The sequence below is a fragment of the Rhincodon typus genome, chromosome 5, assembly GCF_021869965.1.
Source record: "Rhincodon typus isolate 14 chromosome 5, sRhiTyp1.1, whole genome shotgun sequence".
In the NCBI taxonomy this organism is placed as follows: domain Eukaryota; kingdom Metazoa; phylum Chordata; class Chondrichthyes; order Orectolobiformes; family Rhincodontidae; genus Rhincodon; species Rhincodon typus.
This window is the reverse complement of record NC_063336.1, coordinates 89,408,245-89,428,613: the sequence shown is the minus strand read 5'-3', so window position 1 is coordinate 89,428,613 and position 20,369 is coordinate 89,408,245. Positions and strand designations below refer to the sequence as shown.

Sequence of the window (20,369 nt, the reverse complement as noted above, 5' to 3'; positions counted from 1 at the left end):
TGTTCCTCTGATAACAGTGGCTTTTGACTTCATGTCACCTAACCAGATTCTCTTCCCTGGCTTTAAGGTTAGCTGGGTTTTCGTCCTGTGTCTTTAATTGTTCTATCTCTGCTGAGTTTTTCTGTGGCTTTTCTCTAGTTGTTTTTCCTTCCTGTAGAGGTTTTGTCTGGCTAACAATTGTGTTCTGAAACTAGTGCATCTGTCTTTAACCTCTTTATCATTAACAATTCCATTATTACTCTGAACTGCTAGATCCACTGCTGCCCGTGAGAGCACATATGCTGTTACTTGTGCCTTGCCTGGAACATAGACAATGCTATTGTCATATCGCATCAGTAAAAAACTGAATCTTTGTGTGAGTAGAGGCATTTTTGAGATTTTCTTTCAAACCCAATAATATGGTCTGCCTCAGTATACAAGCCTATTAAAGCTCTGTGTAACTGTTAATACTTCCCTATGTCACATACTCCTGTTTTGTCTCAGTCAAAGAAATTGACATGTAAAAGACTGATTTTGCACCTGAAAAGAGTGTATTTCACTGCTTACATACGTAAGTGCTGGAAATTCACTGATGCCCCTTGTCTTCCTTGGGTGCACCATGATGCCTTATTCTTGGATATTGTGTCCTGTGAATGTAATTGTCATTCCAGAGAATTAACATTTCTCATTTTGTGTCAGACCTGCATTCTATAGCCCATCCCTTTAACTAATCCCTCACGCTCTGTTTGAGTTCCTCCTTCACTTTACCTTGCACTGAGATATCATCCATATGGCAAATGATTCTAGCTGTTGCACATTGTAAAATCTCAGGTGCAGAGGAAACCCCACATACCACCTGAATTACATAAAAAATGTAGCTAGCACTCTTGATCTTTAGTCTAAGGGTATCTTGCTGCCATTTTGTTGCCACTTTTACCAAACTATTATTGATTGAAAAAATAGGATGGGTTTCCTTTTTAACTGAGTGAGATTCACGCAGATTCATAGAACATCGGAGCAGGAGTAGACTATACAGCCCCTTTAACTTTTTCTGCTATTCAAGATTGCAGCTGATCATCTATCTCAACAGCATATTCCCCAGGCTTTTCCCATTTCCCTTGATATCATTAGTAACCAAAACTCTATCAATCTATGTCTTGAATTTACTCAATGACTAAGGTCTCACAGAATGTTTCCAGAGAATTCCAAAGATTCGCCACCCTCTGCATGACTAAGTTCCTTCTCATCTCATTCTCAATAAAAGTCATTTAGGACTATGTCCCATGATTCTAGACCCCAGCCAGGAGAAACATTCTTTCTGCATATACCCGGTACCTTTTAAAAATTTTGTAAATTTCTATGAGATCACTGCTCATTCTAATAAAGTCCCAAGAATCCAGTCTACTCGATCTTACAGGAATGTATTAGAATTGATCACTAAAGCATTTATAGCTGCACACTTACATGTTTCAGAAGGCCTGCTTGATTTCATCAAGGGAAATTATGTTTAACTAATTTATTCACGTTCTTTCAAGGAGTAGCATATACTGTGAATGAAGGCGAGCCGGTAAACATACTAGGATTTCTGGAAGGCATCTAATAATGTACCATGTCAAACATTAATGTGGAAGCTAAAGCCTCAGTGTAGCGGGCTAACATGTTAGCATGGATAGAGGATTGGCTGGCAGGAAACTATGCATAAACGATGTTTATCTGATTGGTAGGATGAGACAAGTGATCTGTGCTGGAGTATCAACTTTTTACAATTTACGTCAATGACTTGGATCACAGTGACACCAGATAGGTAGGAATGTTTGTTGTGAAGAAGAGAAAAGGAACTTGCACGTGGATTTGGAGAGGTTGAGTGAATGGGCAAAGACCTGACAAATGGAGTATAATATAGAAAAATGTGATGATTTTCATTTTGGCAGGAAGAATAAAGAAGCGGAGTGTTACCTAAACAGAGAACATCTGCAGAATTCTGAGGTGCAGAGGGATTTGTGTGGTCTGGTGCATAAACCACAAAAGGTTATTGTGCATGTACAACATGTAATCTAGAAGACTAGTGGAATGCTATGCTTTATTATGAAATAAATTGAACATAACAGTGAGGATGTTATGTCTCAGTTATACCGGACGTTGGTGACATCACGTCTGCAATACGTTGTGCAGTTTTGGTCTCTCTATTTAAGGAAGGATGTAAATACATTGAAGGTAGTTCAGAGGTTTACTGCATTAATACCTGGAATGAGTGGGTTCTCTTATGTGATTAAGTTTGACAGGCTGGGTTTCTTTCCATTGGAGTTTAGAAGAGTGAAGGATGACTTTCTTGAAGTGTATAAGATCCTGAATGGTCTTGGCAAGATGGAAGAGGAAAGGATGTTTGTGCCAGTTCAGTACTAGAGGGGCACTGTTTTAAAAGTGGGGGTTGCCCTTCCAGGATGGAATGAAGAAATTTTTTTTCTCCGAGGGTTGTGCAGCTTTGAAACTCTCTGCCTCAGAAGGTGGTAGAGGCAGGGACATTGAATATTTTTAAGGAAGATGGATAGAGTCTTGTTCGACAAGGGAATTAAAGGTTATTAAATGTGGAATTTGAAACTCAAAGATTAGCCATGATATTATTGAACGTGGAGAAGGCTTGAGGGCCAAATTGTGTACTTCTACTCCTATTCCTTTTATTCTCGGGTAGTCTCACCATCCAAGTTATCAATCTGGGAGCTTCTCCTGCACTACTTCTATGGCAATTTTATCCTTCCTTAGGGAAGGGGAACAGAGCTGCACGCAATACCACAGTTGTGATATAATCACTGTTCTATACAATTCAAACAACACTGCTTTGCTTCTATCCTCACATTAGCTTGTGATAAAGGCTAACATTTTGTTTGCCTTAAAATTGCTTCCTGCACTTGCACGCTAGTTTTTAGTGACTTATGAACGAGGATATCTATATCTCTTTGGACATCAACACTAAAATTTTTCACCATTGAAAATATCACTGCAATTCCACTGCTCATAACAAAGTGTATATCTTCACACTTAACTACATTATAGTCCATATTGCGTACTCTTGTCCACTCACTCGGACTGTATAAATCCCCTTGAAATTTCTTTGCATCCTCCTCATGACTCTCATTCCCACCAAGTTTTGGATCATCTGCAATCTTGGAAATATTATATTTGGCCCCAATGTTCAAATGATTGATAGATTGTGAACAGCTGGTGCCCAAACACTGATCCTTACTGTATCCCACAGGTTGAAGCTGACCAACCTGAGACTGATCCACTTATTCCTACTCTCTGCTTTTGAGGTCCTGTCTACAGTCTCATGCATAGCTCCCTAAATCCTATTTTCTCTGCCTCATCCCTCTTACGTTATTGGTGCCAATGTGGACCATGGTCTGTGAGCTGTTCACCCTCATGCTAAAGGATATCCAGCAATTCCTCTGTGGCATTCTTGATCCTGGAACTAGGGAGGCAACATAGGAGAGGCACAGTGGATCAGTGGTTAGCACTGCTGCCTCACAGCGCCAGGAACCTAGGTTCAATTCTACCCTCCTGTGATTCTGTGTGGAGTTTGCACATCCTCCCCGTATATGCGTGGGTTTCCTCCGAGTGCTCCAGTTTCCTCCCACAGTCCAAAGATGTGCAGCCTAGGTGAATTGGCCATGCTAAATTGTCCATAGTGATCAGGGATGTGTGGGTTAAAGTGGGGGATGGGTCTGGGTAGAATGCTCTGAGCATCAGTGTGGACTTGTTGGGCCAAAGGGCCTGTTTCCACACTGTAGGGATGCCATGATAGCATCCTAGAGTCACATCTGCAGCCATAGAAATGCCTGTCTATTCCCCTAACTACTGATTTAACTACCACTATTGTCCTCAAACTCTTCTTCTAAAACCCCCAGAACCCCGCGAGAGGTGAAGCTGAGCCATTTGCAGTGCCACAGCTTGGCTATTAATATATTCCTCTGCTGATCCATTACCCTCGCCAATAATCAAAGTGGAAAACCACTTAGTGAACAAGGTAGACTCAGAGGATTCCTGCACCACGTGACTGGTCTTTGTAGACTGCTAATGGTCACCCATTCCCTTTCTGCTTACTTGGTCTTAAACTGTAGCATGACCACGACGTTAAACATTCCACCCACATAGTTCTCAGCTTCACAGATGCACCACCGTAACTTGTGCCATCCTTCGAGTTATCCATTTGTCTTGTGAAGTTACTAGTCCTGAGCATCATTATGTGAGTTCTGTCACTGGTGATGTGACTTCACTTTTAATCATGCTGTCTAACTGTGATCGACCTTTCCCTTTTAAAGGATCAGGAATTTTTCTGGGAGTTTTCAAGCAGATGGGTTCAGCAGAATGTAATTCTGCTTCAATTTGTGCAAACCTTTGACTAGCTTTAGAAATCCTTGCTGAATTGTCTCCATCTTTAGTGTGAAGTATCGACTCTCTCTCTGAGAGACCTTGATGAATATATTCATTTCTTCTCAACAATGAGGTATTCGTATTCCTTGAAAACGCAATCTTTCATTGACATTTTGTCCAGTGGGTAAGCTATATATGATTTGCCCACATACCTGAATATCTGCGCCTCCTGGACCTTGAAAGTTTAGATCAGCTAGTCTGATTTTCACAAACTTCAACCATGGCAAGCTGTCTGCCAGTCTTGTCATAGCATCTCCTGTGTCGCATTTAAATTTAAAAGGAAGGTTCTGAAACGTTTAAGCAGTTTTCTTTCCACAGATGCTACCACACCTGCTGAGTTTCTTCAACAATTTCTGTTTTTGTTCTATATATAAACAAGTTTTTCTTGCATTTTTTTCTGGATTGTAAGGGTCAGCTGTACAAATTTGACATGAAAACCAAAAAAAAGGGATGCTGTAAATCAGAAACAAAAACAGAAATTGATGGAAATGTTCAGCAAGTCTGGCAGCATCTGCAGAGAGAAATCAGAGTTATCGTTTGGGGCCCAGTGATCCTTCCTCGGAACTGAGGACCCTTCTGAGAATGGGTCAACGGACCTGAAGCATTAACTCTGATTCCTCTCCACAGGTGCTGCCAGACCTGCAGAGCTTTTCTAGCCAATTTCTGTTTTTGATATGAAGTTGGCTTTGAGAGATTTGGGACAGTTCGAGTTTTGTACTTCCTTCCTGTCTTATCATTGAGATTTTTCCTCCTTTTTTAACATTACATTTAAACTGTTTGTATTCTCTTTAATAATTAATAGCTATCTAAAACTTTTTGCTTTAATATAGACATATTTTAAAATGAATTCCAGTTCCCAAGTTTGTTTGGGAGCTCTTCCCATAACTGGACAGTAAACTCTCTTGGAAGAGGTGGCCAGTGATGTCGTATTCAAGTTTTTACAATAATTATGTGAAACATTAACAATAGATGAACAGGTATACATTGCAAATTCCAGATAGAGGATTCAAGGAATGAGATTATAAACTTGATGCAACATGATTAAACGTAGTCTAGTATTTTTTCCTTCCTCTCTCTAACATAAAAAAGTGCTAATCCAGATGTTTCAAAAAGAAGTAGAGCATTTTAGACTTATTTCACCTTGTTCCTATAACTCCAATAATCTTATTCAACATTATCAAAGGCATTTGGGAATGCTGCATAGAAGTTGGAAAAGTTGACCAGAACTTAAAAGCAAGACTAAAGTCAATGAGAATCGGAGGGAAAACCCCACTGGTTGGAGTCATACCTAGCACAAAAAACAGTTGGATTGTTGGAGGTCCATCATATCAATCCAAGGTCATCATTGCAGTAATTATTTAGGGCTGTGGCCTGGCCCCAACCATCTTCAGCTTCATTAACCTTCCCTCCATCATAATGTCAGAGTAAGGATGTTTGCTGATGACTGCACAATGTTCATCATCATTCATGACTCCTCAGACAACCATAGCATAGAAACTAATGATGAAGTAGCCATAGACGTACTGTGGCTACAAGAGCAGGTCAGGGGTAGGAATCCTGACTCCCATCACTGGCATCCCTTCACTGCTGCTGGACCAGAAGCCCCTAGATGCAAGGCCCGCCCTTCACTGCTGGACCCAATTTCTCCCACCCACCATGCTCTAAAAACTGTATCTCTTAGCTGGCCCCCGTGCCATCTTGCATCTTACCAAACTACTTTGTGTACTTTTTTTTTGTTTAACGGCAGCTTTAAGGTAACTGTCAGGACCTTTAAATTTCAGAGTTTGGTAGCTGACTGGGATGAAAAGATCTGGAGCATAGGAGGTTGAGGGGTGATCTTGTAGAGGTTTTTAAAATCATAGATAAGATGAATGGCAGGTGTCTTTTCCCTATGGTGGGGGTTTTCAAGACTAGGGCATATTTTTAAGGTGAGAAGAGAAAGATTTAAAAAAAAGATGAGGGGCAGTTTTTTTACAGTGAGAATGCATGAAGAATGAACTTCCGGAGGAAGTGTTTGATGCAGGTACAGTTACAACGTTTAAAAGATATTTGGATAAGTGCATGAATAAAAAAAGTTTGGAAGGATATGGGCCAAGTGTAGGCACGTGGGATGAGTTCAGTTTGGGAAACTGAAGGGTCTGTTTCCGTGCTGTATGACTCTGACATGTTTTTTGTAATGATTGTAATGAGGTCAGCCAGGTGGACCTCACAATATGGGTTTGCTGATTGGAGCTGTTAATCTGGTCCAATCAGGGAACTCTAGCTGACAGATATAAGCAGGAGTGTCAGAGGTTCTGGTCACTTTGAGAGCTGGCCCTGGAGAAGGTGGATCAGTGTCAAGGACTTTGCATGTGTAAATAAAGGGTGACATGGTGACAGGATACTGGCCCATGTGGAGTTATTTCAGTGGCGACAAGCAAGCAAACATTCTCCCGAAAAAATTCACTTGCAACAGTCTTCTCTGAGGTGGGGTAAGCGTTTCTGCATCATGCCATTATTTCAGAATCTTAACTCATTCGATCCCGCCTTCGAAGACTGGGCCCAGCATGTGGAAAGAATGCATTATTTTTCTGGGCAAATGACATTCGAGCAGATGAAAAGCAACGAGTAATTCTCCTGGTAGCTTGTGGACCCACAGCTTTTCGGTTACTAGGAGTATAACTTTTCCTTGAGGCATCAGATAGTGAAATCTATCAAGAGTTGACAGATTTAATTAAGGGATATTATGATCTCAAGCCTCCTCTAATTCTGAGATGCTATCAGTTTTACTTGGCAATTTGAGATTTGAGAATATTGGGATCTTTGGTTAAGATGACTGCCAGAGGCATGTGACTTTGGTTTAATCTTTAATGAGATGCTGAGAGTCTGTTTGATAAATGGGATTAATGACGTAACCATGCAAGAGCACCTACCAGCTGAAGCCCAACTGGACTTCAAACAGGCACTGCAACTGGCTTTATCATTGGAAAATGGGGTGGTGGAGCATATAAATTGCAGGATATTCCAATAGAAGCGAACACCATTGCCAGTCCAACTGAGCTTAGGGAACATCACTTGGATTGCATAACTTTACTCGGGATATATCCTAAACAGAGGGACACTAGGTAAGCCCAGAACAAAACCTCAAAACAAAGGCAAGCCTCAGCCATATCGTTAAAATTTTCTTCAGGATCCATTGTAGTTGCTGCTGGCATGTGGACTTGAGACAGTAAAAGAGTCCCACTAGACCTAAATGGAGTAAGAGAACTCATAGGCCATTATCCAGGAGAGTGCACACCCTGGAAAGTCTGTTTACTTTTGGTTTGGAAATGTTAAATTGCTGAGCAACATTCAAATCAGAACCAATCAAAATAAGCATTTGGTTAAGTGGTCACTTGGTTCTAATGGAGGTCGATACTGACATGGCTGTTTCAATGATCGCAGAACCAGTCTTTAATAAAATTCATGCTGGACTCCAACTCTTAAGTTTCTGCAATACCTCGGCTAGACTGAGATCCCATACCGATGAACCTTTACAGATTAATGATATAACCGTGGTTCTGGTCTCTCTTGAGAAGCAGCTAGTTCAGTTACCACTGATTATAGTAAAAAACTTGAGGCACAAGCCTGATGGGGTAAAATTTTTTAAGAAAGATTCACCTAGATTGGCTCCACATTTTTCGATTAGAAAATGGCCGCCTTAGTGAAGTCCTAATTAAATACCTGGAAATTTTTCAGGATGATCTAGGCACTATCAAAGGAGCCAAGGCCAACTTGCATATTGACCAGGAAGCAATTCTGCAAGGCCTGCCCCCTGCCATTTCCGTAATGGGCAAAAGTAGAGGCAGAAATCAGAAGGCTGGAAGGCGAAGGAATCATCAACCCAGTCTACTTTATGAAATGGGCAGCACCGCTTGTATCGATTATGAAACCCAGCGGGTCAGTTCGACTTTGTGGGGATTTTAACCAAATGGTAAGCTGCTTCTTGCAGCTGGATAAATACCCAATTCCTCACACAGAGGATTTATGTGCAAAGCTGGCAGGTGCCTGTCCTTCATGAAGCTGGACAGGACCCATACATATTTGCAATTTGGTTTGATGAGGATTCCGAGAGTTATGCTACAATTGAAGCGATATAAGAGACTGCCATTTGGGGCATTGTCAGCCTGTGCAATTTTTCAGAGGAAGACGGAGAACATTTTGCAATGTCTATCCAGGTCACCATTTATCCAGATGACAGGCTAATAACCGGGAAGACTAATAAGGAGCACTTAGAGAACTTGGACATAATCTTTAGACATTTGTTCCATGTGGATGTGCGCTTTAGAAGGGAGAAATGTGTGTTCCAGGCACCCCAAGTGACTGACTTGGGCTACAGAGTTGACAGGATCAGGTTTCTTCCGTTGGAAGATAAAGTGAGGGCGATCAAAGGTGCCCCGGCTCCTACTACACTGTTATGGACCTTAGGTCTTTCCTTGGGCTGATGAATTATTATGGAAAGTTCATACATAACCTGGTCCCCATTCTGGCATCTTTGCATCAAGCCTTCATTAAAAAGGGTCAGCCTTGGAAATGGTCATGTAGCCAAGCCGTAGCTTTCAGAGAAGTGAAGAAATAGCTACCATCCTCAAAGGTGTTGGTACTCTAGCATCTCAAGCGAGATCTGGTATTAACATGTGACGCCTCTCTGTATGGTGTCGGGTTAGTATTAGATCATAGTGGCCCAATGGAGAGGAATGCCCAATTGAGTAAGCATTCAAGACTTTGGCTAATGTAGAGCGTAAGTATGCCCAGATAGAGAAGGAAGATTTGGCAGTCATATTTGGAGTCAGGAAGTTCCTCCAATAACTTTACAGATGTTAAATTTGTAGTAATAACAGACCACAAACTCCTGCTAGGTTTACTTAGAGACAAGGCAGAGCCACCCATCGCTTCAGGTTGAATTCTGCAGTGCACTTTCATAATAAAGGCACACAATTACAAGTTGTATCACCTTCCAGGAGGCCAAGTAACAAATGCAGATGCATTAAGCTGCCTCTCCCTGGAAGATGCACCACCGGTGGTGCCCCTGGTGGAAGAGTCCATAATAATTTGAAATTTTCTGGACACACTTCCAGGCACGGCTGACAATATCAGACTTTGGACATAGAAAGCAACCACAGAAGGTTAGTGTGCATGTACAACAAGTAATCAAGAAGACTTGTGGGATGCTGTGCTATATGATGAAATGAATTGAACATGAACATAATGAACAAATTGAGGATGTTATGCTTCAGTTATTCAGGGCATTAGTGATGTCATATCTGCAATACATTGTGCAGTTTTTGTCTCCTTATTTAAAGAAGGATGTAAATACATTGAAGGAAGTTCAGAGGTTTACTAGATTAATACCTGGAATGAGTGCATTGACTTATGTGGTTGGGTTTGATAGGCTGGGCTTCTTTCCAGTGGAATTTAGGAGAGTGAAGGATGACTTGATTGAAGTGTATAAGATCCTGAATGGCCTTGGCAAGGTGGAAGAGGAAAGGATGTTTGAGTCGGTTCAGTACAAGAGGGGCACTATGTTAAACCTGGGTGTTGCCCTTCCAGGATAGAGATGAAGAAAGTTTTCTCTCTGGGATGGTAAACTGAAACAGCTGGTGGTAATGGGGGAAAACAAAGGGCTGTCACAAGCAGAATTGAAACCTTTCTGGATCCGGAGAGACCAGATCACAGTAGAGGACAGCATAGTATTATAGAGACCAAGAGTGAATATCCTTAGCAAAGTAGCTGCTAGATACTGGTTGCACTCCAGGGTCATCCAGGGGTATCCAAAATGATGATGTTGGTGAGATGTTATGTCTGGTGGCCAGGACTGGACACAGACGTAGCTGCATCAATGAGGCAGTGCCCAGAGTGCCAACAAGGACAAAACTTACTGCCAGCAGCTCCCCCACATACATGGGACAGTCCAGGTAAACCTTGGACTCTGTTACATGTTGACTATGCAGGTCCTTTCATGGGCTCAATGTTCTTAGTCACTGTGAACGCTCATTCAAACTGGTTGGACATGCATAGAGTTCATTTGTCAACTAAGGAGAAGATGATAGAAAAACTGCATGCGTTTTTTGCTATACGCAGACTCCTGGAAGTGTTGGTCACAGATAATAGGCCATAATTCACCAGCAGGGAATTTGAGCATTCCCTGAAGTCTAATGACATTTGTCATACAAGAACAGCTCCATACCATTCATCATCCAATGGTGTGGCAGAAAGAGCAGTCCAAACGTTAGAAGGCAGGCTTAAAGAAACAGCTTACAGCTTCACTTGATACCAAACTGTCATGGTTCCTATTTGGCTGTAGGACCACCCTACTGCAACTATGGGGATAGCTCCAACGGAGTTAAATCTCATCTTTCCAGAGTTGGTGGCGGAGGATGAAACATCACCAGGAATGCCAATGCTGGAAGCAAGACTCTTAAGTGAGAGAGACAGTTTACTTCAGGGGACGAAATTTGCTGTAGGAACCACAGGAATGGCCTGTTTGGGTAAGAGCAATGGTTGATGCAAGATCAGATGCAGTGACATGTAAAATTCAGGGAGATACGGTGGTCCCGAACAAGCACTTGGACCATGTGAAAACTGCAAACTTGCAATTGGGGCTGGAGCAAAATGTGTCTGGCTCCTCAACTGCCTTTAGACTTTTTGGGAACTCATGATACCTCAGAATCTGCAATAGTCATGGTGGATGTTGCCACCTTGATGCCTTTGCTGCATGAAGAAGATGCTGTAGGCATAAGAGGTGAGCTACTGTGCATTACACTCTGCCTGCATCCAAGGCAGAGCGGAGGAATCTGATCCAGTGCTAAAATGCCGCAGGAGGAACTGCAAAAAAAAAAACAGTCTGTGTCCTCGGACTCCGAGGAGGAGGCATGTCGTGATTGTGGACCTCATAGATTATAAATTCCCTAATCGGGCCAGATTAACAGCCCCAATCGGGGAGCCCTGGCTGACAGAGATAAACAGGAGTGTTAGAGGTTCTGTTCACTCTGAGAGCTGCCTCTGAGGGAACTGGATTAGTGTAAAGGCCTTTTGTGTAAATAAAGGGTGACTTGGTGTTGAGATACCTGCCTCTTTGCAATTATTTTTGTTTTCCTTCCCCTCCCCATCAACAGTCTGCATTACAAAAGACCAGTCAGAATAGAAGTACACATCCACATTTCTGAAAGATCCCTAATCAAAATCTCCTCTCAGAAATGCAGAACTCCCTTCTTTCATGAAAATGAAGGACCAAAATGTCAAACTGCCTAAGATTGCCACTTCTCAAGATCTGGCCCAATATTGTTTGGAATGTCTTTCCTGTTGGCTTTTTGGATTCACCAGGTGATATGGACAGCAGAAGTTCAGGAAATCAGCCAGTCACCACTTTCTCCGGGGAAATTAGATCAATAAATGCTACTTTATCCAAGGATGTCTACATTCTTTGAATGAATGAAAAAGCACACCCCGCCTAAAGTGGACATTCATACGAAAATAGGATTTGCTAAAACAGAATACGGTTCATCTACTATCCTGGTGGTCATATGCTACCATGAGAATTGACTTGCATACAACAGTCACACCCTCTCAATTAGACTAGAACACCACCAGAAGTGAAGTGAGGAAAAGTCCTGGAGAACTTTGGGAACTATTGGTGCAGAATCACCTTTCTCCTTACAACATATTAAACTTTTCCACAGCCCAAGTTTCATCTTAGTCATATGCTGTTATCTGATTTTCAGGTCACGTTCATCTCATCTGAGTTGGTGAGATGTGGAAATAATATTGTGGAAAGTTGATTATGAGCAGGACGTAAAAGAAAAATGCAGAGGCGAATTACCTCAAAATGCAGTCTTTCTTCATGAAGTTAGACCCTTGAATTTTTAGCAGTGACTTAGCAAGGAATATCCTGTCAAAACAAAGGCTTGTTTTTTTTTCCTTAGCATGAAATAAAAATACTATAAACATTAACCTCCCTTCTATTTGATTTAAGTAACATTCCCACTATTTTTCTTTGGGTTCTTCTATCAAATTTGAATTGACTCATTAAAACTTCATGCAAAAATAATGTTGCCATTTATAGCCAGTCCAAATCTCTGCAATTAGTGAAGCCTTTGTGAATCATTAGGTTAAGATATAAAGTTTAAATGCAGTTTTACACTGGATCATCATATTGTTCTCTACTTCTTTCGATTTCTTTTTGAATAGTCAATTAGAACCAGATGGCTAACAAGAAAAATTGTCCTGAGCTTGTGCACTACCTAGATCTGACTTGTTCTAAATTAATTGCTGGAAAATAAAAGATTTTAGCTAAATAATAAACAGAGAAAAAAAAACTTGTAACTAATACACTGGAAATCTATGATAAAGGCTCTCTAGGCTTTGTGCATGTGGTTCAAGTTACCGGTACCTGGCTACAAATTTACCCTCTCCCTGTTAGCCCTCTCTCCCTCCCTTGCAGTATATACAGAGCCAGTGCTGGCAGGCAGAAAGACTGACAGCACCAGCTGGACCAAGAATACGGACTGTGTCTTCATCGTGGAATAACATCACAGCTCAGGATCTGGTTTCATTCCAGTGGTAAGCAAGTGCATGGGTCAAGTTCAGATTACATGGGATTTTGTTTGTTCATAGTTATAGTGCTCTTTGAATACAACTGCCATCATTTGGACTTCTAAATACTTAGAGAAATCCATAAGTTATACAAAAAACTTAGCAATTGTACAAGGTTTTTGAGGACATTTGTAGCTTGGGTTGTTGACGTGGTTGTTGACTTGCTCGCTGAGCTGGTAAGTTTGTTGACAGACATTTCGTCACCATACTAAGTAACATCATCAGTATGCCTCCAGAGAAGTGTTGGTGTTCTGTCCTGCTTGCTATTTGTGTCTTTGTTTGCTGGGGGGTGTTGGTGACATCACTTCCAGAGTTGTTTCTTAGTGGTTGGTATATGGGGTCCAGTGTACATGTTTGTTAATGGAGCTCCGGTTTGAGTGTCAGGCCTCTCGGAATTCTTGTACGTGTCCTTGCTTGGCTTGTGCTAGATGGCTACGTTGTCCCAGTTGACTTAATGTCCCTCTTTGTCTATGTACATTTCAATACACATGGACAAAGAGGGACATCAAGTTGACTGTGATAATGTAGCCATCCTAGGCCAAACCAGAAAAGACACGCACAAGAATTCCTGGAGGCCTGGCACTCAAACCGGAACTCCATTAATAAATATGTACAGCTGGACCCCATATACCAACCACTAAGAAACAAATCTGGAAGTGATGCCACCACCCGCCCTGCCCCAAGTAAACCAAGACACACAAATAGCAAGCAGTACAGAACACTGCGCTTCACCGGAGGTGCACTGATGATGTTACTTAGTATGGTGACGAAATGTCTGCGAACAAACTTACCAACTTAGTGAGCAAGTCAACAACCGTAGTAATTGTAGCCCAACCCATCTAGCAGAAACTGGGTGATGGCACTTTATCAACAAACCTACCCACTTGGATCCCAAGTCTTTCCTACCATTTCTGATTTTAACTTGCAGGCGGATGAAGCAACTAGGCAAGAGGTGCAAAATCAGGGATCCATTATGTCTATACTCTCCTGAATGCATACTCACTGGGTTCTGAGAAGAGATGCTGAGGCTTTCTCGCCAGGTTGAAGCAGGTTGGCAGATAGAAAAGGCCCTTTCAAGGTAAGTGTGAAACTTTCCTTTATCTGCCAGGAAGAGCAGGAGAGTTCTTCCACATCCCACAAGTCAAGTCCTGGTTTTCCCCCGCACTCCCAGTTCCCTTCCCCTCACTTCCCTCTCGAAATCCTCTCCCTACCACTTAGCTGTCGACTAGTCAAGGGTCTCTCCATCTTTGCTTGCCAGCAGCCTTTCTGTGTCCTCTACTTATCTTCTCTAGATGGAAAGTTGATCAATGTAATTTGCTTGAGTCCAGAAAGTACCCAGACCAAAAATGCTTCTTTCCCAAATGGAAACTTTAAAAAAAAATGCAATCCAACCATTTGTAGATGCGACCAACTGTTTTGAGGGGCGGCAACTTGATATATCCTTTTCCAACCCCAGGCCTGATTTTAGCTGCAGACCAGTTTTTGATCGTGACAGATAACATCTGTCCTGTTGATCTCCAAATTAGGGGCAGAAAATTTTTAACTCCCTATACCCATTTCAACACTAGCATCTAACGTCTCACCTGTTTCAAGAGAGTCAGCAAAAAGGGAGGAAGAATTACACGGCTTGGAGGCACTCCTGCTCCTGCCGCTGCTGGCCTCATAGGAAAGCAAGGATACTTGCATGTTTGGGCCTCCTCTGGCTCCGAATTATTTTCCCTCTGCCTTGACCTGGCTGCAAAGGCACAATGTCTTTCCTCACTGGCTGCCCATTTAAGATTATGTCTTCGGGACATGATGAGTATATGTATTAAGGATCCTGACTTATTAGGAAATGTACTGGAATTGTGTATAACTACTGGGATATTCTTCTCCCTTCCTGAACTGAACTTCATTTCATTGAATGTGTCAAACACATTCAAATGTTTTCTGATGTCTGAAGTTAAATGGCATTTCAGATGATCTCTACTCAGTACCCTGACGAGAGTTGGCATTCTGTTATTAAAAAAAAAGGTTCTTTATGTAAGATTGACTGACACCCTTTAGAGTTTTGATTAATCCAAGAATAGTACGGGATAGTAGGGAGTGCTTCTTTTTATTACTATATTAGAGTATGGCTATATCAGAATTTATTCTACTGGGTATTTTACTATTTCTGAAGCTGGCAGCTTGGTCTTTAGCAACAGACTGTTATAAGAAATGGATGTTATAATAATCTTGGGTTGAATTACAATCACTAGCTTAGCTTCCAATTGCAGCCAACTCGAATTAAAAACAGGTGAAGGTGGAAATACTCAGGTCAGACAGCATCTGTGTGAAGAGAAACAAAGTTAATGATTTAGATTCATGATATTTTTTAGAACTGTTTTTGTTTCTAATTTAAAGTAATTTACCTTTATTGTTCAATCATTTAGTCACCTCTTTTGGGGCAATAGTGGGTAGCACATGCACCATCAAAAACGGATTTTACAGGCAGGCCTTATTGTAAGTTTGTTTTAGCATTTATATCTTCACTGTACTTGAAGATCCGCACGATGGACTTTCCCAAAATAATTCAAGGTCCAATTCACATGCAGTGGTGCTCGAAGCAGTGAAGAAATTTTCTAATATTACAAAGGGATCTTGATCAATTGGGCCAACAAGTTGAGGAGTGGCAGATGGAATTTAATTTAGATAAATGTGAGGTGTTGCATTGTTATGGGACAAGCAAGGGTAAGACTTACACAGTCAATGATAGGGCCCTGGGGAGTTTTGTCGAACAGAGAGACCAAGGGGTTACTTATTATACTGTCTGTCACATGCACCTGCAGACACTGTCTCACTCTCTCACACTCACTGTCTCACACTCACTCACTCATTGTCTCGCTCTCGCTCTCTCTCACGCACTCTCTCTCTCGCGCTTGCGCTCGGGCTCTCTTTCGCCCTCCCTTTCACTCTCTCTCTGAGATAGTAAGAACTGCAGATGCTGGAGTCAGAGATAACACAATGTGGAGCTGCAGGAACACAGCAGGCCAGGCAGCATCAGAGGAACAGGAAAATTGACGTTTTGGGTCGGGACCCTTCTTCAGAAATGGGGAGGGGGAAGGGAGCTCAGAAATAAATAGAGAGAGGAGGGGTGGGGCTGGTGAAGGTAGCTGGGATGGTGATAGATGTATGCAGGTAGGGAGTGGTGGGGAATTGGTCAGTGAGGTGGGAGGAGCGGATAGGTGGGAGAGAAGATGGACAGGTTGTATCAGGTCAAGGAGGTGGGGATGAGAGGGAGTGTTAGTCATGGGATGAGGCCAGGGGTGGGGAGATTTTGATACTGGTAAAATCCACGTTTAGGTCATTGGGCTGTAGGCTCCCGAGGTGGAATATGAGGTGCTGCTCCTCCAGTTTGCGGGTGGCGTCATTGTGATACTGGAGACAGCCCAGGATGGACATGTCACCCAGGGAGTGGGAGGGGGAGTTGAAATGGTTCGCGACTGGAAGGTGTTGTCGTTTGTCACGAACTGAGTGCAAGTGCTTTACAAAACAGTCTCCGAGCCTCCGCTTGGTCTCACCAATGTAGAGGAGGCCACATCGGGAGCAATGGATGCGGTAGTTCACGTTGACAGATGTGCAGGTGGAACCCTGTCTAACGTGGAACGTTTGTTTTGTGCCATGAATGGAGGTGAGGGGGGTGGTGTAGGGGCAGGTGTAGCACTTCCTGCAGTTGCAGGGAAAGGTGCCGGGAGTGGTGGGGTTAGTGGGAAATGTGGAGCAGATGAGGGAGTCACAGAGAGAGTGGTCCCTGTGAAAGGCGGATAGGGTGGGGAGGGAAGTATATCTTTGGCTCTCGGGTCGGATTGTAGTTGGCAGAAGTGGCAGAGAATGATACTTTGGATATGAGATTGGTGGGGTGATATGTGAGGACAAGGAATATTCTGCCTTTATTTTTGTTGGGGGGAGGGAATGTGAGGATGGAGCTGTGGGAAATGCAAGAGTTGTGGTTAACGGCATTTTCAATCACTGGAGGGGGGAAGTTGCGGTCCTTGAAATTGCAGGACATCTGTGATTTGCGGGAGTGGAACGCCCCATCTTGGGAGCAGACATGGCGGAGGCGGAGGAATTGAGAGTAGGGGGAATGCGTTCTTGCAGAAGGTGGATGAGAGGAGGTGTAATCTAGGTAGCTGTGGGAGTCAGTGGACTTGAAATAAATGTCAGTTTCGAGGCAGCCACCAGAAATGGAGAGAGAGGTATCGGAGATGGTCCAGGTAAATTTGAGTTTGGGGTGAAAGGTGTTAGCTGGAGTCCAATTCTGCTGTTGTTGGCCCACAGCGTATCATGGATGCCCAGTCTTGAGTTGCAAGATCAGTTTGAAATCCCATTTAGCATGGTGATAGTGCCACACAACATGATGCAGGTTATTCTCAATGTGAAGGCAGGACTTCATCTCCACAAGTACTGTGCAGTGGTCACTTACTGATATTGTCATGGACAGATATATCTGCAGCTGGCAGATTGGTAAGGATGAGGTCAGGTATGTTTTTCCCTCTTATTGGTTCCCTCGCTATCCACCACAGACCCAGTCTAGTAGCTATGTCGTTTAGGACCTGACCAGCTCAATCATTAGTACTGCTGCCAATCCACTTTTGGTATGGAGGTTGAAATCCCCCACCTGGGGTACATTTTGTGTCCTTGCCGTTCTTAGTGCTACCTCTAAGTGTTGTTCAACATGGAGGAGTACCAATTTATCAGATGAGGGAGGACAATACGTGGTAATCAATAGGAGGTTTCCTTGCCCATGTTTAACCTGAAGCTATGAGACTTGATGGTGTCCAGTCAATTTTGAAGACTCTCAGGGCAACTCCCTCCCAACTGTATCCCACTGTGCCACCACCTCTGCTGTGTCTGTCCTGCTGGTGAGATGGGACATTTCCAGAGGTGGTGATTGTCGGTGTCTGGGGCATTATCTGTAAAACACGATTCCATGAGTATGACTGTGTCAGGTTGTTGCTTGACTAGTCTGTGAGATAGCTCTCCCAATTTTGGCACTAGCTCTCAGATGTTAGTGAGGAGGACTTTGCATTATCGACAGGGCTGTTTCTGCTGTTGTCTTTTCCATTGCCTAGGTCAATGCCAGGTGATTCGTCCAGTTTCACTTTTTTTGAGACTTTGTAACGATTGGTATAACTGAATGGCTTGTTTGGCCTTTTCGGAGGGTAATTGAGAGTCAGCCACATTGCTGTGGATCTGGAGTCACGGGTAGGCCAGACCAGTTAAGGATGGCAGATTTCCTTCCCTAAAGGACATTAGTGAACCAGAGAGGTCTTTCAGACAATCGATAATGATTTCAGGGTCATCAGTTGATTCTTAATTACAGATTTTTTAAAATTGAATTCTAATTTCACCATCTGCCATGGTGGGATTCAAACCTGGGTCACCAGAACATTACCTGGGTCTCTGGATTAATAGTCTAGAGGTAACGCTACTAGGGATTTACAACAGGAGTGAGAAAACATTGAAAGACATTGAGATAACAAGGTGTAGAGCTGGATGAACACAGCAGGCCAAGCAGCATCAGAAGAGCAGGAAAGCTGAAGTTTCGGGCCTAGACCCTTCTTCAGAAATTGGCTTGCTTTTGAGTTTAGAATACTTGATTGATTTTGACTTTGAAAAGCCAAGAGATTGGACAGCTATTGGTGGTTCAAAGGAGAGTTGTCTAAAGTCAGATCTCAGAATAGTCTCTCTTCCACAAAAAATATTCTTCAGAACTAATAAGGAAATAAGTGACCTTAGTGAAAGTGTAGTTTCTAAAACTTTCAGCTCAAGTATCTGGTTAAAAATCTGCTTGGTTATTCAAAGCTGAGAAAGTCCAAGATCTCAGTTGTGTATGGATTCAAGGAAAAGACTTCACTGCTTACAAGGCAGGAATTGAGGAAAAAAAATTAAGTCACACCTCCTGATTGATAGCAGCAAAATGCTGCTGATGCTGGAAATTTGAAATAAAAACAAAGTGTTGGAGAACTCAGGAAGTCTGGTAGCATTGGTGGAGAGAAAAACAGAGAGTCCATTAAAAGTCTTCAGAACTGAAAAGGGTTGGAACGTTGTTTTTTTATGCTGTAGACAGAGGGGAGGAGGAACAAGTAAAACAGATCATAAGCATGCTGAATAAAAGTCAAATGTTTGCTAATGGTGGCGAAAGGAAGATGGAGGATTAAAAATGGAGCAAATGAAGGTCCGAGAAGGAGAAAACGGATCAGCTGTGCTGAGAGCAGAGTATGTGTTGTGGGTGGATTGGGAGGGGTGGGTGCTGCTGGACCATAGGGTGTAAGAAGTGTAAAGCATACAGAGGTCATGCTCTGAAGTTGTGGAATTCAGTATTGAGGCTGTCAAGGGCCTATGTGTAAAATGAAGTGGTTTCATTCTAGCTTGTGTTCTTCGTTAGAACACTGTAGCAGGTCCAGGACGAAATTTGTTTAAATGGGACCAAGGTTTATTGAAATAGCTTATGCATTAATAAGGCTTGATTACCTCCCATCAGAGTCATAGCATATCTCATAGCTCTCATGCATTCAGTGAGGCAGGCATGTCTGACAACTTTCATGCACTCAGTGGTATGCTTCTCTTTTGCTCTCTTATAGGCAGGACTAAGGTGAGCCATAATAGATGACAACAGCAACAAGCTGGCGTGAACAGGCACAGTCATATGAACTGACCCCTGTGGAAGAAATGATGCTGGTGATAATTGGGGTGGCCATCACTGAGGCAGTGGTCAGTTATGTCAATGAAGCCACCCAAGATGACAATACATTCCTACCTAATTTACCCTCTCAAATTTTATGTTACCACCATCCCATATCTTCCATGACTTCTAAGCTCTCTGGGGAACCGGGAGTAGTAGCTAAGAGCAATCATGCACCTCTTGCTGCCTGTACATCCCTCAATACAAACCTTTCCTTTTACAACAATACTTTATTAACCAAGAACTGCAGTGTGGAATGGTGTCTTGAGGCCAAAGATTTGGGAGGAGCAGAACATTGAAAAAGGAAAACTATTTGATGATTATAGCTACCAGCTCAGGTACTATAACACTGCTTGTAGCTTTTAAGTGGTATAGAGTTGGGATCTGTACATGGTGAATCACTGAGTGTGAATGGGTTGCTGTCAGACTGGTGACGGGGCGGGGAGAGTGTTAGTCTGTGTGCCAGCTCTGCAGAGGGCAAGTTTGCATGTAAGTTCTGCTGACAGGACTCTGGTAAGTATGTTGTTGTGACATGCAGGAACATGCTGATGGGAATGACAACAGTTATGCTTGGTGCATTAGCTGGCCTTCCAGCCAGTTTGTTCTCACTGCCAAGGAGCAGGAATCGTCCAGCAGAGACTTTAGA

The 20,369-nt window shown here is 42.7% G+C and overlaps 2 protein-coding genes across 2 annotated transcripts in view; both read left to right on the top strand.

The window, feature by feature from the left end:
• Nucleotides 1-14,031, top strand: part of LOC125483157 (tyrosine-protein phosphatase non-receptor type 13) — a 51,227-nt gene extending 37,196 nt beyond the window's left edge. Inside the window, exon 7 of the mRNA XM_048597099.1 lies at nt 13,946-14,031. Within this exon, the coding sequence (XP_048453056.1) occupies nt 13,946-14,008 (63 nt within the window). The 3' untranslated portion in view covers nt 14,009-14,031. The remainder of the gene's footprint in view (nt 1-13,945) is intronic.
• A 5,616-nt stretch (nt 14,032-19,647) lies between these two features.
• Nucleotides 19,648-20,369, top strand: part of LOC109917519 — a 37,225-nt gene continuing 36,503 nt past the window's right edge. The window contains exon 1 of the mRNA XM_048597098.1: nt 19,648-19,752. Coding sequence (XP_048453055.1) covers nt 19,648-19,752 — 105 coding nt within the window. The remainder of the gene's footprint in view (nt 19,753-20,369) is intronic.